This window comes from Macaca thibetana, chromosome 2, assembly GCF_024542745.1.
Source record: "Macaca thibetana thibetana isolate TM-01 chromosome 2, ASM2454274v1, whole genome shotgun sequence".
NCBI lineage: Eukaryota > Metazoa > Chordata > Mammalia > Primates > Cercopithecidae > Macaca > Macaca thibetana.
In genome coordinates, this window is record NC_065579.1 from 145,221,816 (window position 1) to 145,236,715 (window position 14,900).

Below are 14,900 nucleotides of genomic sequence, written 5' to 3' on the forward strand. Positions count from 1 at the left end.
GGGGAGGGTGCGTTTCAGCATGGCATGGCAGCCCATACCCTTTCTCCTGCCTGTGTCCGGCTGCTCTTGGGCTTTTCATGAAGTGCTGCATTGCCACCTCTGGCAGGTGGAGTGGGGGTGATAGGGGCAGGGCCTCGGGGCTGGACAAATTGTGGGCCGCCCCTCCCAGGGCTGGAGGCACCCCCGGGCCCTGGCAACCCCCTTCCCAGCCCCACTGGAAATCATAACCCTTCCTTCACAGGGCTGCTGAGAGGCTTGAGACAGCATGGAATGTGGCTGGTGCCAAAAACGTCCCCAATACATGTGAGTTCTCCTCAGCTTCTGTGTGCTGTTCCTTCCACGCCCTCAAGCTGTTGGACTGGACACCAGTGATGCCTGAGGGAAGGGACCTTGGCAGCATGGAATCTCAAACGGAAGCCCCCTGCTTCAGGAGCTGTTCCAAATGGAAGAGTCTCCACTGGGCTGGAGCTGCTCTGTGGGGCTGGGGAAGGTGGACGGAAGAGGGCAGCTCCACGGCCTGGACAGGAGCCTTGACTGGGCTACCAAACAGAAGGCTTTTTAAAAAAACTCCTGCCATCTTCTTTGGACCCAGGTATTTTTTCTTGTCAAGATGGATCCCCATTAAATCAAAATAAATAAACAAAAAAAAAATCCCTGCTCCCCTACCCCTTTCCATATTGCCATTTTGATTAAATGTTAAGAGCACACAAATGTAATGTTCCTTTCAAATTAGAAACAGGTGCACTTTTGCATATGGAAATTAAGTTGCAGACAATAAGAAGATTTGCTAAAATGTAGACGGTGATGAAAATAAGGAGCCCTTTTGTTATTATTGAGGCAATCTGTTGGCAAAATGTACATGCTAACGGTCTGACAGATCGGCGGACTCCAGCAGGCTGCCACGAACAACTCGGAGCCGTTCTGAAAGTAACAGATTTTTTTCCTTAGAAAATATATGTACATTCTCTTCCTCATCTCCTGGTGCTATTTACAAGGCATGAAATGCCATAAATAGGAATTCTGTGGTTACACAAGGCCCCCCCCCAAAAAAACACAAACTTCATCTGGGCAAGAAACACATTCTGACAGTTTAACTCTTTATTCTCCTTCACAGCCCAGCAGACCTCAAGGCGGGCAGAGGGTGCAGGCCATCCCCAGGATGCTGGTCATGGGCCAGGATCGTCCTTGCACCTGCGGCAGTAGGGGCAGCAGCCATGCTGAAGCACCAGCAACTCATAGTCCTCAGAGTGGAACATCTGAGGGAAGACAGCCATAAGCCCAGGCTGAGGCCCTAGTGCTTATCAGCCCTACGCCTGGGGCCGGGACACACTGCCTCTCAAGGGGAGGGGGCTTGGCAGTGGTCAGGGCCGGACACAGACCTGCAGCACCTTTGTTTGAGGGCTGGAAGGGAAGATGGGAGGGGGCTGTGGGGTTCCTTGTTTTCTGAGTGAAGGTCAAAAGCACATCACACTTGCTGGTCCTCCTGATCTGGGGAGGGTGTGGACAGCGCAGGGTCTGGTGAAGCACATGGAATGCAAGTAGGGGCAGAGGACAGCCAAGCCTCTGTCCCAACTTGGAGCCATGGACGTGCCCCTCCTCCAAGGGGCCAGACCTCCCAGAGGGACATTTGGGCAAGGGAAAAGTGGCCAAGAGAAGCACACGTGAGCTGCTGGGGGGGCCACCTACCTGGAAGCAGGAGGGGCACATGGTAATGGAGGCATCAGGTAGTAGTGAGCGGAAGTATTGCCATCTCAGGGGCGGGGGCCAGCGCTTGACGAGGACATCCCGGCGGCTCATGGAGCGCAGCACTAGCCGGCTTACCACTACTGGCACGAATTCTGAGCCACCTTGCTGCAGGGTGGGTGGGAAGGAGGCACAGTGTCCTCACTCAGCCACAGTGACACATCTGTGTGGATTATGATCCTGGAATCTTTGGCAGTGGCGAGAGAGGACCTGCTTCCTAAACCCGGGTGACCCCAACAGTGACAAGCTCCTCCCACCAGAGCTGAAGCTGCCTCCCTGTCCACAGACCTGTGCCCCTGGCCATGGTCCTTTGGGGGCAGCCATGGCTCCCATGCCCCACAGGAAAGGGTCCTGCCCCTCCCTCGTGCCACCACATCTGGAAGTTCTGGCCAATCCTCCTCCACTACTGTGCTAGCTGAGGGTCCCCATGTGCACAGGAGAAGGGATAGAGGATGCCCTCCTTCAGGTCACCCAGAGAGGCACCCTCACCTCAAAGCTCAGCTTAGCTGTGAATGGGTCCTCATCTCCCATGGAGTCCTTGGTCTCCACTAGCCGCAGAATCTGGGAGCCTGGAGGGGTCTAGTCAAGGATGGAATCAGAAGCAGAGATGGAGACAGACCTTAGCCTCCACCCTACACCTGTGTGAAGACTCAAGAGCAGCCAGGCCAATGGAACAGTTTTCCAGGTGGAGGAACAAAGGGGGCTTAGGCCAAGAAGGCGGAGAGAAGGGACTCTGCTGGCTCTGCTGCCCTCACCCATTCCCCTGGCAGGCCACACACACCATGGCTCCCAGGGCCAGTGGGAAGCACATGAGGGCCCGGTGAGCTGCTGTGGATGGGCACGGAGGGAATAGGCCCAGGGATCCTGGAGAAACATTCCGTGGCTGCTGGGGGTCTGTGGGCACTTGTGATGGAGCAGACAGGGGTGAGAGCCCCTACTGACTCCAGGGCGGGTCAGACTCACCTGGAGGTCCCCGGAAACCGCCCCTCACCCACAGTGGTGGAGCTGGTGACAGAGGCCAGCAGGGGTCCTGCAGAGAGGCCCAGGACATGAAGACTGCTGGTGTCAAGTTGGAGTGGGCACAGCACCCACCTGCCAGCACCATAGCATGTATCATCTGTGGCACCTGAGGGAGCCTGGGTGGCATAGATGGGTCCGTGTTTCCTTCAGCAAGCAGCTCTCTGAGCTTCCCTCCTCCTAGTGTGGCCCCTGGGGGTGGCAGCACCTGGGAGCCGCAGGAAAGGCAGGCTCACAGCCCCCAGACCTGCAGACTCGGCCAGTGCAAGGAAGCAAGGCCCCAGGCCATGCGTGTGCTGTTCCCTGCCAGAAGACCCTCCCATGTCCAGCCTGCAAGTGTGGCCTGGCCTGGACAACTGCCCTGGTGCATCCTCCTGGCCAAAGGGGCAGGCTGAGTTGTGCACCGGGGCTTTCACTGCCACGGCTGAGAGGAAAGCTGGCTGTTTCTGGGGGCTATGAGGCTGAGGGGATATGGGGCTGGCACTGCTCCTGACATCTCTGTGTTATGGGGGCACCGCGGTGCTGCCAAAGAATGAAGCTCCCCAGAGGACAGTGCGGCCAAGAGAGGCAGAGCCAGCCTGTGACAGACCAGACTAAGCGCTGGGCCAGGGAGCTTCCTCTCCTGCTCAGGGCTTCCTTGTACACCCTTCGCTTGTTCGGCCTGTCTGACAGTTTTGGACTCTGTCACTTGCATGCAAAAGTGACCTGAGGGGAAGAGCTAGGGGCCACCACCAACATCATGTCCCATGTTGGCTATGTAGGAGTTATGCACAGACAGAGGCACAGCCAGTGCCTTTTAAGGGGCAAGGGAGGGTGGGAGACCCACACGGGAACACCAAGGTGCCACTTGCCACTTCTGGGTCTTCAGGTCCTGGCCAGCTCTCTGCCCATCTCTGGTCCCTGTCTCTGTCCCATGTGGGCCTCTCCAATCTCTCTGGGGACACACAGCCAGGCTCAGCATGGCCTGCCATCCCCTGGGACTGGGCTCTCCTGCATCCCGCCTGGCCCCAGACCCCTCACACAGCCGCATATACAGGCTCTGGCCAAGGGCATGGATACTGCTGTTTGCAATCTCTTGCTGTCTGTTGTCCTGCTTGGGTCTCGGCACCTCCAGGTCGATGAGGGAGATGGCTTCTTCATCAGTGATCCCTTCCTCCAGGTAGAACTCAACCAGGTGTAGCACGTCTGGAGGGCATAGAGAAAGGGCTGAGGGGGCTGAGGGCTTTGCAAGGGACTTGTCGCCAGGCAGGTGGGGTGACCACAGAGTTCCTTCTCAACCCACTGGCAGCTTCACCAAAAGCAAGAAGAGGCAGCAGGGGCAGTCTGTGTGTGTGTGCAGGGGCAGTCTGTGTGTGTGTGCAGGGGCAGTCTGTGTGTGTGTGCAGGGGCAGTCTGTGTGTGTGTGCAGGGGCAGTCTGTGTGTGTGTGTATGTGTGTAGGGGCAGTCTGTGTGTGTGTGTGCAGGGGCAGTCTGTGTGTGTGTGTGCAGGGGCAGTCTGTGTGTGTGTGTATGTGTGTAGGGGCAGTCTGTGTGTGTATGTGTGTAGGGGCAGTCTGTGTGTCTGCAGGAGCAGTCTGTGTGTGTGTGCAGGAGCAGTCTGTGTGTGTGTGTGCAGGGGCAGTCTGTGTGTGTGTGTATGTGTGTAGGGGCAGTCTGTGTGTCTGCAGGGGCAGTCTGTGTGTGTGTGTGCAGGAGCAGTCTGTGTGTGTGTGTGCAGGAGCAGTCTGTGTGTGTGTGCAGGAGCCATCTGTGTGTGTGTGCAGGGGCCGTCTATGTGTGCAGGGGCAGTCTGTGTGTGGGCAGGGGCAGTCTGTGTGTGTGTGCAGGAGCAGTCTGTGCGTGTGTGTAGGGGCCGTCTATGTGTGCAGGGGCAGTCTGTGTGTGTGCAGGAGCAGTCTGTGCGTGTGTGTAGGGGCCGTCTATGTGTGCAGGGGCAGTCTGTGTGTGTGCAGGGGCAGTCTGTGTGTGTGTGCAGGAGCAGTCTGTGCGTGTGTGTAGGGGCCGTCTATGTGTGCAGGGGCAGTCTGTGTGTGTGCAGGAGCAGTCTGTGTGTGTGCAGAGGCAGTCTGTGTGTGTGCAGGAGCAGTCTGTGTGTGTGCAGGGGCAGTCTGTGTGTGTGTGTGCAGGGGCAGTCTGTGTGTGTGTGTGCAGGGGCAGTCTGTGTGTGTGTGCAGGGGCAGTCTGTGTGTGTGCAGGGGCAGTCTGTGTGTGTGCAGGGGCAGTCTGTGTGTGTGTGTGCAGGAGCAGTCTGTGTGTGTGTGCAGGGGCAGTCTGTGTGTGTGTGTGCAGGGGCAGTCTGTGTGTGTGTGTGCAGGGGCAGTCTGTGTGTGTGTGTGTGCAGGGGCCGTCTGTGTGTGTGTGTGTGTGTGTGCATGGGCAGTCGTGTGTGTGTGGCCTCTGCTCAGCTCCTGGGAAGGAGCTTCTGATCCTCTGTCAACATCAAAGGAGCTGGGCCTTGAAAACCTATCTCAGTCCGAATGAAGAGCCATCGGACTCTCTTCCTGGGGCATTTGGTTATGTACAGCACTGTGCCAAGTTCCCAGAGTGGGTGCTTCAGCTTTGGGCAGCAGTGGGTCCTATCTGTGGGAACACCGACAGTGACTCCTTGTGTCAGGCAGGTGGGTGTCAGAGTGTCCTCATTTCATAAACAGGGACATTCAGAGGCCTTTGGCCATTGCCCAACGTCCTGAGGCCAGAGAGCAGTGGAGTGAGCGTAGTGGTCCACAGGCTGTCCCGCCCACATGCTCAGGATGCAGGGACTCACCGTAGGAAGAGGCGGAGAAGATGAAGGGCTGGCGGCAGTTGATGCAGACGTTGCCCAGGTTGTTGAGCAGCGGGTTGTTGGTGGAGCAGCGGTAGCACAAGGGCACCAGCTCCTACAAAACAGCCACGGACTCCCGAGGGGCCAGGCACGTGTCCTCCTCCCCCTGGACTCTGGTTTCGGGCCCCTGGGGCCTGGCGGCAAGAAGAAAGGCCACCTGGGTGGGCAGGCAGGGAAGGGGCGCTGGGCCCAGGGGCTCCATGCCATGGGGAAGCAGGATAAAAGGCCTGCCGAAACACCCAAGCCCTGTCACTTGGGGCCCTGTGCCCAAGACACCTGCACAGGCAGTGCTCAACGGCACTGTTCCCCTGGCAGGAATGACAGTGGCCGCTGCCACCATTAGCCAGCCATTTACCATGCTCTAGGCACCGTGCAGAGCACGTGGCCTGTGCTGGCTCATTTAGCTTCACAACTACCTGTGGGAAAGGGGGAACCCGAGGCGCAGAAAGATGGAGACAGAGCTAGGAGAGGGTGGAGCCAGGATGTGAACCCAGGTCTGTTTGATGCAAGTCCTTGCTCTGAGCTTGAGGGAGGAGGTGTGAAAGAAGGAAATTGGCTGGGTTGAAGGAATGTGCGCTGGGAGTGTGGGGTAGATTTGCTGGAGAAACACAGCCTGGTTCCAGAAAGGGCAGAGGTTTCTAGAGTGAGGGTCAGCTCTGGAGCCAGGCCTGGGGTAAAGGCAGAGCCACCTGGGCATAGAGGTGTGGGGCTTGCCTAAGGGAGGGCAAGGAGCAAGGGAGACCGGGCTGAGGGCTGGGGCTGGGGTTGGGGACTGTGAGCTGGCACCGGGGGGACTGCGGGGAGAACAGGGGGTGGACAGGGAAGCACAGGGGAGCTGGCATGGCCAGGCCTGAGCAGGGGGCACAGAGCCTAGAGGGAGCTACAGCTGTCTCTCTTCAAACGGAACCCAGGCCAGGCAAGAAGGCATGAGATGGCCTCAGGGGAGAGGAGAAGCTGTCTGCCCAAGGGTGCTGCGTCCTCACCTCACTGTCATGGAAGGGCTTGGCGCGGATGGTCAGGGTACCCAGCTCAATGGACTTTTGGAATCTGGCAGGGATGTACAGGCCACGCAGCTTGTCATAGGCATGCCGGGCCAGCCTGTAGGCACCGAGGGCCTTGCTCTGCTTGGCCAAGGTGAAGAGTATTTTCCTGCCGTGAACAGGGTTAAGGACAGCAGGGGCAACACCAGGCCTAGGAGCTGGCACTGCCTATCCTTGAAGTGAGCCCCGGGCTGGAACACAGCTCGTGCTGGTGCCGGGAGGGCAGAGGAAGGATTGTGGGAAGGCTCCGTGCGCTTGTGAGAGGTGAGTGTACTTCTCGGATGGCAAGGCCCAGGAATTTTTTCAGATATAAAAACAGCATAGTTTCCATTAATACTTTAACCTTGCTTAGCATCTCTGGGCCTGCTGATGGCTCATCTTGCACCCTGACTAGGCCAAAATGGCTGTTTCTGCCTCACCAAACCTGCCAGCCAGGCCCTCCTAGGACGCCTGGCACGAAGGGCGCTCTGCTCTCGCCCTGCCAGGTGAGGCCTGGTCAAGACTCCCTGGGGAGCCACCCTCAGCCCTGCTCTGAGGCCCCTGGGTGTACCCCACTCTGCCTGCATGCCCCTCCCCGAGGGCCTGGTGGGCACTTTCTGAGCGGCAGCCTCACCTGTACTCTGGGGCCCCCTTGGAGCTCCTCAGCCAGAGGCTGATGAGCCTTTGTGCTCTCCTCTCAGGTCACCTCCGATGTTGGCTGCTCCCAGGCCCTCCTGCCCTTCCTCCCACCTTCCTCCCAGTATTCCTGCTCCTGCCCTCTGCAGCGCAGCCCCGTCCACTTCAGCAGCTTTGTGGAGAGTTTCCTTCTGTGTCTCCGGCATGACTCCTCAAAGTCAGGGACTGTCAGGAGCCATTAAGGCTCGGGGCAGGAGTCCCATCAAGCTGTTGACTCAAACAGAACTTGCTGCAAAGGATGAGTACAGGTGCTCAGCCCACACAGGCATAGCCCTGACTGCTCCTTTGGGGAAAGACGGAGATGCATGCAGCAGAGGTCTGACTCCAGGAAGGCACCCCTTGATTTGGGGTCGTTTCCCCTGAAATATAAATAATGGGCCTGGAATCCTCTAGCAAGGCCAATTCTTACAACAAAGAGCTCTGCGTCTTTTCCAGTGGAGTGCGTTTTCCTTACAGAGGGAAGGTGGTGCTAGGGCTGGGAAGGAGCTGAGAGTACAGTGAGATTTAGAAAAGAACAGGGACAATTATGTCTCATGACATCCAAGACTTTAAAAATCTGGATCCAATGATCCAGTACGTGGCTGCACAGGCCCTTCAGGCACCTGCTCTGCTTATGGCACCACTGTGGCCCTCAGTGTCTACAGAAGGGGAAGAAAACCCAAAGGTATGCCCTCAGGCCTTGGGTCCTGCTGCCTCTCCGGCCCCTCCCACCCAGGGCCCCCTTACACCCTCCCACATGCCTTGCTTGCCTCTCCACATGCTGGGTCCTCCCCTGGAACATCCACTTTGCCATCTTCCCTGGCTGCCTCAACTTGCATGATGGACATCACCTCCTCCAGGTAAACTTCCCTGACCGTGGCCCTGACCTCAGCCTCATTCCATCCTCAGACACAGCAAACATCCACCAAAGCAGGCCCTAACTTGTGACCTCCCTCTTTGATGGCAGCTTTGTCACCCGGTGCCTGGCCCAGGGCTTGGGGACATAGCAGGTGCTATGTATACCTTGGCTAAACAAACACTCCCTCCTTCCCAGTCTGGGGAAGTGCCCAAGGTTCCAAGCCTGAAGGCCTGATGCTTCTTCCATTTCAGTCACATTTTCATCTGTGGGTTCTAGGAGGAATTGGGACAGTGTGTTGGCCAGAGACCTATTGCTGGGCTCAGCTCAGAGAGCCCTGAAAACGTATCTTCTCTTGGCCTGGGCCCCTGGGCCTCCCTGCTGAGCCTCTACAGCCAAACAGCAGCGGGAGGGTGAGTTCTGTCTCTTCCCTGAGGGCTGCTGAGAGAGGAAGGTTCTGCCAGGAAAGTGCTCTGGAAGGAATTTCTTGGGGCCATTAGACAAGAACTGGGACGGGGGAGGGGTAAGAGAAAGGATACACCTTAGAGATGCCCAAGGGGGTGTCCTTGGGCAGGCTGTGCAGCAGGAACCTGGAGATGTTGAAAAGAGTTTCAGGACGATGGACACTGAATGGATCCTCCTGCAGTGAGAGAAAAGTAAACAGGGATTGAGTTCCTCAACTGAGCTGCTGCTGGGCCAGGCCAAAAGGTAGACACCAATAATTCTGAGTGACATCAACAAGAGCGGCTCTGATTATTGAGCACCCACTGTGTGCTGGGCACCATACAGTCACTGTCTCATCTGGTCTTTAACATAATAACCTTGTGGTATGCATTTTTATCCTCACAGTACTGATGAGGAAACCGACACCTAGATAGATAATTTGCCCAAGTCACCAACTAGAACAGAGCTGAGCTCCTATTCAAACCCAGGTCTGATTCCAAAGCCCAAGAATGTCTTTCTTCCAAGCTGTACTGCCTCTGGAGTTGGTAATGACTCCGTTTCTCTGAACTACTCAAGTTGTCTCCAATTAGGTCTAAAAGAGAAGACCTTCTATGCAACTTAGGACATAACCACTGATTCATATAAGCCTGTCTTTCAACAGGACATTTAGCCCTCTCCAGCATGAACCCACATGCCTCTTCTGTGCTTTCCAACAGCAGCTTGACTGATGTGCCACCAAATGAGCACACATGCGGAGTTCCTCAACTGCTGACCCACTTCCCTGGCTCCTGGCATAGGCACTAACAGGAGGCAGTTAGCACACATTAGTGGAATGATTGGTCTTCGTACCTAGAGGCTGCCAGAAGCTCAGAAGACAAATAGGGAATTTTCTATGTGAGGGTCTATAAAAGGTCAAGAATACCTTATTTTGAAGGCATCTGGCACACTGTACATAAACTGAGATTACCCATTTCTAATAAAGCTTTAAATGGTGAGGATTAAAGCAGGCCAGCCACTCCTTTTTCTTGTGAGCACTGAAGAAGGGTCTTGTGACGCCCTACTCATCACTGAGCCACCAAAGCTTAACCCCTAATTGGTCTAAACTCCTGAGGACTCACTTTGCTCTACACTTCTTCAGTTCAGAGCTTAGCATTTTCTATTTAATTCACACTTAAATTTCTATAGCTTTTGTTAGCTCCAAGAACTCAAGAAAACCTGAGACCACATCCTTTCCAGGGTAAGAACAAGATGAAGTCTGTCTCTGCTTCTACTGCACTAGGTAGGGAAGCTAAGTAACGTCCCAGAAACAATAGGTAGGAGGGGAGTCCTTTCCTCTGGGAAAGAAGCCATGTATCCAGGAAGGACCTGAACTTCCCTTTCCAGTCTTGCCCTGAATCAATGCTGCTCTCCTGGGCCCTGGATGTTGAACCACAAACTACCACTCACCTCCAGGCCTTTGCACAGGCTGTGACTTTTGCCACAAACACCTTTCCTCCTCCTCCTCTGCTTCACTTGCCCCATTTTTACTTTTCTCCCGCCTTCTGGCTGAGGGGCCACCTCCTCCAGGAAGTCTCTTCACAGGCCTCTAAACTTTACCCCTGAGGGATTGTCCTGTTTGCTAGACTGGGACTGACTGCAGGGACAATGTTTTGTTCACCACTGTGTCACCAGGTCTTATCACAGGGTCTATCACACAGTAGGCATTTGTTGAACGAAGGAATGGCCCAATTAAGAAGATTCAGCTAGGATAAGAGCCAGGGCCCCAGCTGGTCTGAAGCCCCTTAGCTCCTAGTCCCATGTAGGTCCTGTGTGTATTAGCAGAGCTCAGTTGTTAGAGACAGGAGCCCTCAGCCCCATGCCCCAGGTGAGGAAGAGGACAGGGAGCAGCAGGAGAAAAGTCTAAGGGAAGGAGCTGAGAGCCAGGTTCCGGAGTGGCTTGGGCAAACTGAGGCAGAGCTGGGCCCTGACTTCCAGCCCAAGTTGAGTCTGGGCTTCTTTTGTGGTAGTTTCTCTCCAGGTGAGCACCTGATAGAGATGAGGGACCCTAGGGGGTCTTGTTTCAGGAAAGGCAAAGACTGTAAGGGAAGATGAGGTCCCTTGAGACCACTGACCCTGCTGTGGGAAGAGATGTGACACTAGACTGACGGTTGGCCTGCACAGAGCCTGTCAGGAGTCCTTCTTGCCAGACTTTCCCAAGAAGCAAAAAATGTGCTGAGAGGTCAGCACAGATTAGAGGGAAAGAAGTGCCCAAGGTGGAAGGCAGGGCATTTGAGAGGTCAAAGAACTGTGGAAAGGCTGGGCGTGGTGGCTCATGCCTGTAATAATCCCAGTGCTCTGGGAGGCTCAGGCAGGAGGATCACTTGAGTCCAGCAGTTTGAGGCTGCCATGAGCTATGATCATGCCACTGCATCCCACCTTGGGCGACAGAGACCTCATCTCTGAAAAAAGAGAAATGCCAGATGCCCAGCCGCAGGGTGCAGGCCAGGGAAAGCTGGTGTGAAGCCTTGCCTGCAGCAGCAGTAAGGATAGCTGCCACCTAGGGTCACTCCATGCTGGGTACTCTTCCAATATTAACTCATCTAATCCTCACAACAATCCCATCATGTAGATACTGCTATTATCACCATTTTATAGAGAAGGAAGTGAAGGCCAGAGAAGGTAAATAACATGGTGTCATTTGTGTGTGAGGACTCTCAAGTTTACCCACTAGACCAACATACTAGCCTGCTTTCTCTAAAGGGAGAGAGGGAGGGAAAGGCTAGGAACACAGGCTCCAGTGCCAGCCTATTGAGACTCATATATTGGCTCTGGAATTTGCTGTTTGATAGTAGAATACATTCCTAAATGTGTTTATGTTATACATCATTTCAATGGGCATTTCTCACTTTATGTTTTTTCGCTAATGAGTTATTACTTGCTGTTTGTTTTAGACTATGGAAGTGATGTTAGACAAAAAACAAATTCAAGCAATTTTCTAAATTGAGTTCAAAATGGGTCATAAAGCAACAGACACAACTCGTAACATCGACAACGCATTTGGCCCAGGGACTGCTAATGAACGTATAGTGCAGTGGTGGTTCAAGAAGTTTTGCAAAGGAGATGAGAGCCTCGAAGATGTGTAGCGTAGTGGCCGGCCATTGGAAGTTGACAACAACCGAGAGCAATCATCGAAGCTGATCCTCTCACAACTACAGGAGAAGTTGCCGAAGAACTCAATGTCAACCATTCTACGGTTGTTTGGCATTTGAAGCAAATTGGAAAGGTGAAAAAGCTCGATAAGTGGGTGCCTCATGAGTAGATCGAAAATGAAAATATAGTCGTTTTGAAGTATTGTCTTCTCTTATTCTATGCAACAACAACAAAACATTTCTCAATCAGATGTGATGTGTGACAAAAAGTGGACTTTATATGACAACCAGTGATGACCAACTCCAAGGCTAGACTGAGAAAAAGCTCCAAAGCAGTTCCCAAAGCCAGACTTGCACCAAGAAAGGCCATGGTCACTGTTTGGCGGTCTGCTGCCGGTCTGATCCACTACAGCTTTCTGATGCTGGTGAAACGATTACATTTGAGAAGTATGCTCAGCAAATGGAGGAGATGCACTGAAAACTGCAACACCTGCAGCCAGCACTGGTTAACAGAAAGGGCCCAATTCTTCTTCACCCACCTGACTGCACGTCACACAACCAATGCTTCAAAAGTTGAATGAATTGGGATACAAAATTTTGCCTCATCCGCCATATTCACTTGATCTCTTGCCAACCAACTACCACTTCTTCAAGCATCTCAACAACTTTTTGCAGGGAAAACGCTTCCACAACCAGCAGGATGCAGAAAATGCTTTCCAAGAGTTCACTGAATCCCAAAGTATGGATTTTTACACTACAGAAATAAACTTATTTCTCATTGGCAAAAATGTGTTGATCATTATGGTTCCTATTTTGATTAATAAAGATGTGTTTGAGCCTAGTTATAATGATTTAAAATTCAGTCTGAAACTGCAATTACTTTTGCACCAACCTAATAACCTGTGAGACCCCTCTGTCTAGGGCTTCATTATCATCTGTAAAATGGGGGTGACAGTCCTTCCCTCAAAGTGTGGTTGAAAGGAGGAAATGACTTGATACAATGAAGCCCTCAGTACATTGCCTACTAGGTACTAAGTGCTCAACATCTGTTGGGTGATTGAGGAGATACAGTGGATGAAGAGGCTGTTGACAACCCATCACCTGTTCTTCATTGCCACCAGACAGATTTAAAATGGCTTTCTCAAAGGAATCAGAGAGTGACTAAAAAGAACTATTTGGGTTTCTGGAGACCAAGCCAACACTCTGGTTTCACAGAGAAAGAAACTGAGGGACAGAGAGGGAAAGTGAACTGCTGAAGAACACACAAGTCACTGACAGGGCCAGCCAGGGAGGGAACTCGAGCCTTTGGTTAACCTGGGTCTTCGCCCTACTGCAGGAGAGGGCCTCATGGAACTCCCGCCCCCCCCTGCTGGTTAATGCAGAGTTTCCCCGAGTCATTAAAGCCTGCACTGAGGAACTAGCAAGGACCATACCAGCTCTGGATTACAATTCAGCAGCCCACTGCGTGATACATGGCAAACAAATAGTCAAACAAGGAAAATCAAACTTTTTCTCCCCAGCGGAGACCAAGATTCCTCAGCAGTTCACTGTGACCAGTGGGTTACATTCCATCCAGTCTGCTGCTCTTTAGACATGCCCGGGACCCCTAGCACAGCAGACGGTACCCTCAGGCGCTGGCGACCCAGCCACCTTACCGTGTGGCGATGGATGGCATGGTAGCCATGGTACAGCTCTGCCAAACGCTGGAAGTGGTGGAACTTGCCAAGCATCATGTCCTTCTGGGCAGGATCTGCTGTGTGCAGCGGGTGGGAAGGGAAACATATCAAACAGTGTCTGTGGCTGCCAACTGGCCCCAGGAGGAGGGGCCAGGCAACAGTACTTTTGCCAGCATCAGTTCTCCCACCACACAGTGTCTGTGCCAGGGTGAGGGACAAAGTGTAGTGAGGGGAAAGGTACTCTGCTTAGGAGTAGGGCCAGTCCAGGACAGTGAAGTCTTAGGTGGGCAGGGCATAAGGCCAGGGAGTTTGAAGATATTTTTTCCAGATCTCTCACTGCACCCTCCCAGGTTATTCCCCTCAGGGAGCGACAGCTGCAGCAAGACCCCAGATGTGTCAGAAAAGCCTGCTGGGACAAGGGCAGGCAGACACCAACTGTATTCATGCTTATCTTATGCCTCTTCCCTCTGCTGCTCCTATCAGAAGCATAAGGCACTGGCCAGAACACAAAAATGTGACCTTACACCTGGGCTTGACAATTTTCAAACTGTAAGCATGACTCTGTGAGGCTCCCAGCAACCAAAGGGACCAGGACAAGGGACTCCCACAGGACAGATGGGCATGCAGAGCTCAGGAAGGATTGTGACTTGTTACAAGTCACCTGCAGCCTCCATTCCAGTGTTTTTCCCACCCCTGCATGTGGCCTTTTCCAGTGGAAAAGAACATCTTTCTCTTCCACTTCCAGGGCTCCTTCAGTACATCTTGGGAAGTCTTGTGAAAGAAAGCAATATTGAAACTGTTTTTCTGGCTGGGATGAGTAAGAATCTGGAGTGCGTTATTGTAAAGTCATCTCTTGTTCATCTTCTCTTTAATTAAAAAAATTTAAAACCCAGTGCTCACCCAGGTCCAGCTATGGGCTCCCAGGTAGCAGGGGAGAGATATGCTCTGAATTAGCAATGCAGGGCTGGACCTGCCAACCGTAACCCCAGGACGGTCCTCATACCATTCTGATGGGCAAACTGGAAAAAGATGACACACCAGATTACGCCACTGCAAGGCAGGCTTATGGACAATACACCCAATAAACAAGCCCAGAGCTTTAATTAAAATGTCCCAGCTCTTCTGATGTTTATCAGAAGTGGGGCTTGGGAAAACAGTGGTCTGGCTGATGTTTACGCACCTTGAGCTATATCGAGGCATTGCATGGACAGCATCCAGTAATAATAGGCAGCATCATTAAACCTGCTCTCTGCCACGGCATTGTTTGTGAGTTGCTCCAGAACCTGGACCGCTTCTCTCTGTCGCCCGGCCTTGTGGAATGCTGTAGGAGCGGTGGAGGGAGGAAAAAAGCACATGCAATTTAGGAAGTCACTCAGGAGGCAGGATGGAGCTCTGTGGGGCTCGCACAGGGCTGTTTTGGAAGTAGGACACTCATTGGAGCATCTGCAGTGCTTCGTTGCTGGGATGGAGCTTCTCTAAATAACCGAGGCTACATCCTGGAAAAAGTACAGTGAGACAAA

The 14,900-nt window shown here is 53.5% G+C and overlaps 1 protein-coding gene across 9 annotated transcripts in view; it reads right to left on the reverse strand.

Annotated features, from left to right (window-relative positions):
- Positions 1-1,083: 1,083 nt before the first annotated feature.
- IFT122 (intraflagellar transport 122) overlaps positions 1,084-14,900 on the reverse strand; it is a 97,479-nt gene continuing 83,662 nt past the window's right edge. For 6 of the 9 annotated variants that reach the window (XM_050781584.1, XM_050781588.1, XM_050781590.1 and 3 more), the window contains 9 exons: positions 14,561-14,701; positions 13,360-13,457; positions 8,672-8,772; positions 6,566-6,731; positions 5,526-5,637; positions 3,820-3,945; positions 2,233-2,312; positions 1,687-1,851; positions 1,084-1,256 (listed from right to left, as the gene is read on the reverse strand). In XM_050781584.1, the coding sequence (XP_050637541.1) occupies positions 1,167-1,256; positions 1,687-1,851; positions 2,233-2,312; positions 3,820-3,945; positions 5,526-5,637; positions 6,566-6,731; positions 8,672-8,772; positions 13,360-13,457; positions 14,561-14,701 (1,079 nt within the window). In that variant the 3' untranslated portion in view covers positions 1,084-1,166. The remainder of the gene's footprint in view (positions 1,257-1,686; positions 1,852-2,232; positions 2,313-3,819; positions 3,946-5,525; positions 5,638-6,565; positions 6,732-8,671; positions 8,773-13,359; positions 13,458-14,560; positions 14,702-14,900) is intronic. The other 3 variants (XM_050781589.1, XM_050781585.1, XM_050781587.1) reach the window with 2 other exon arrangements.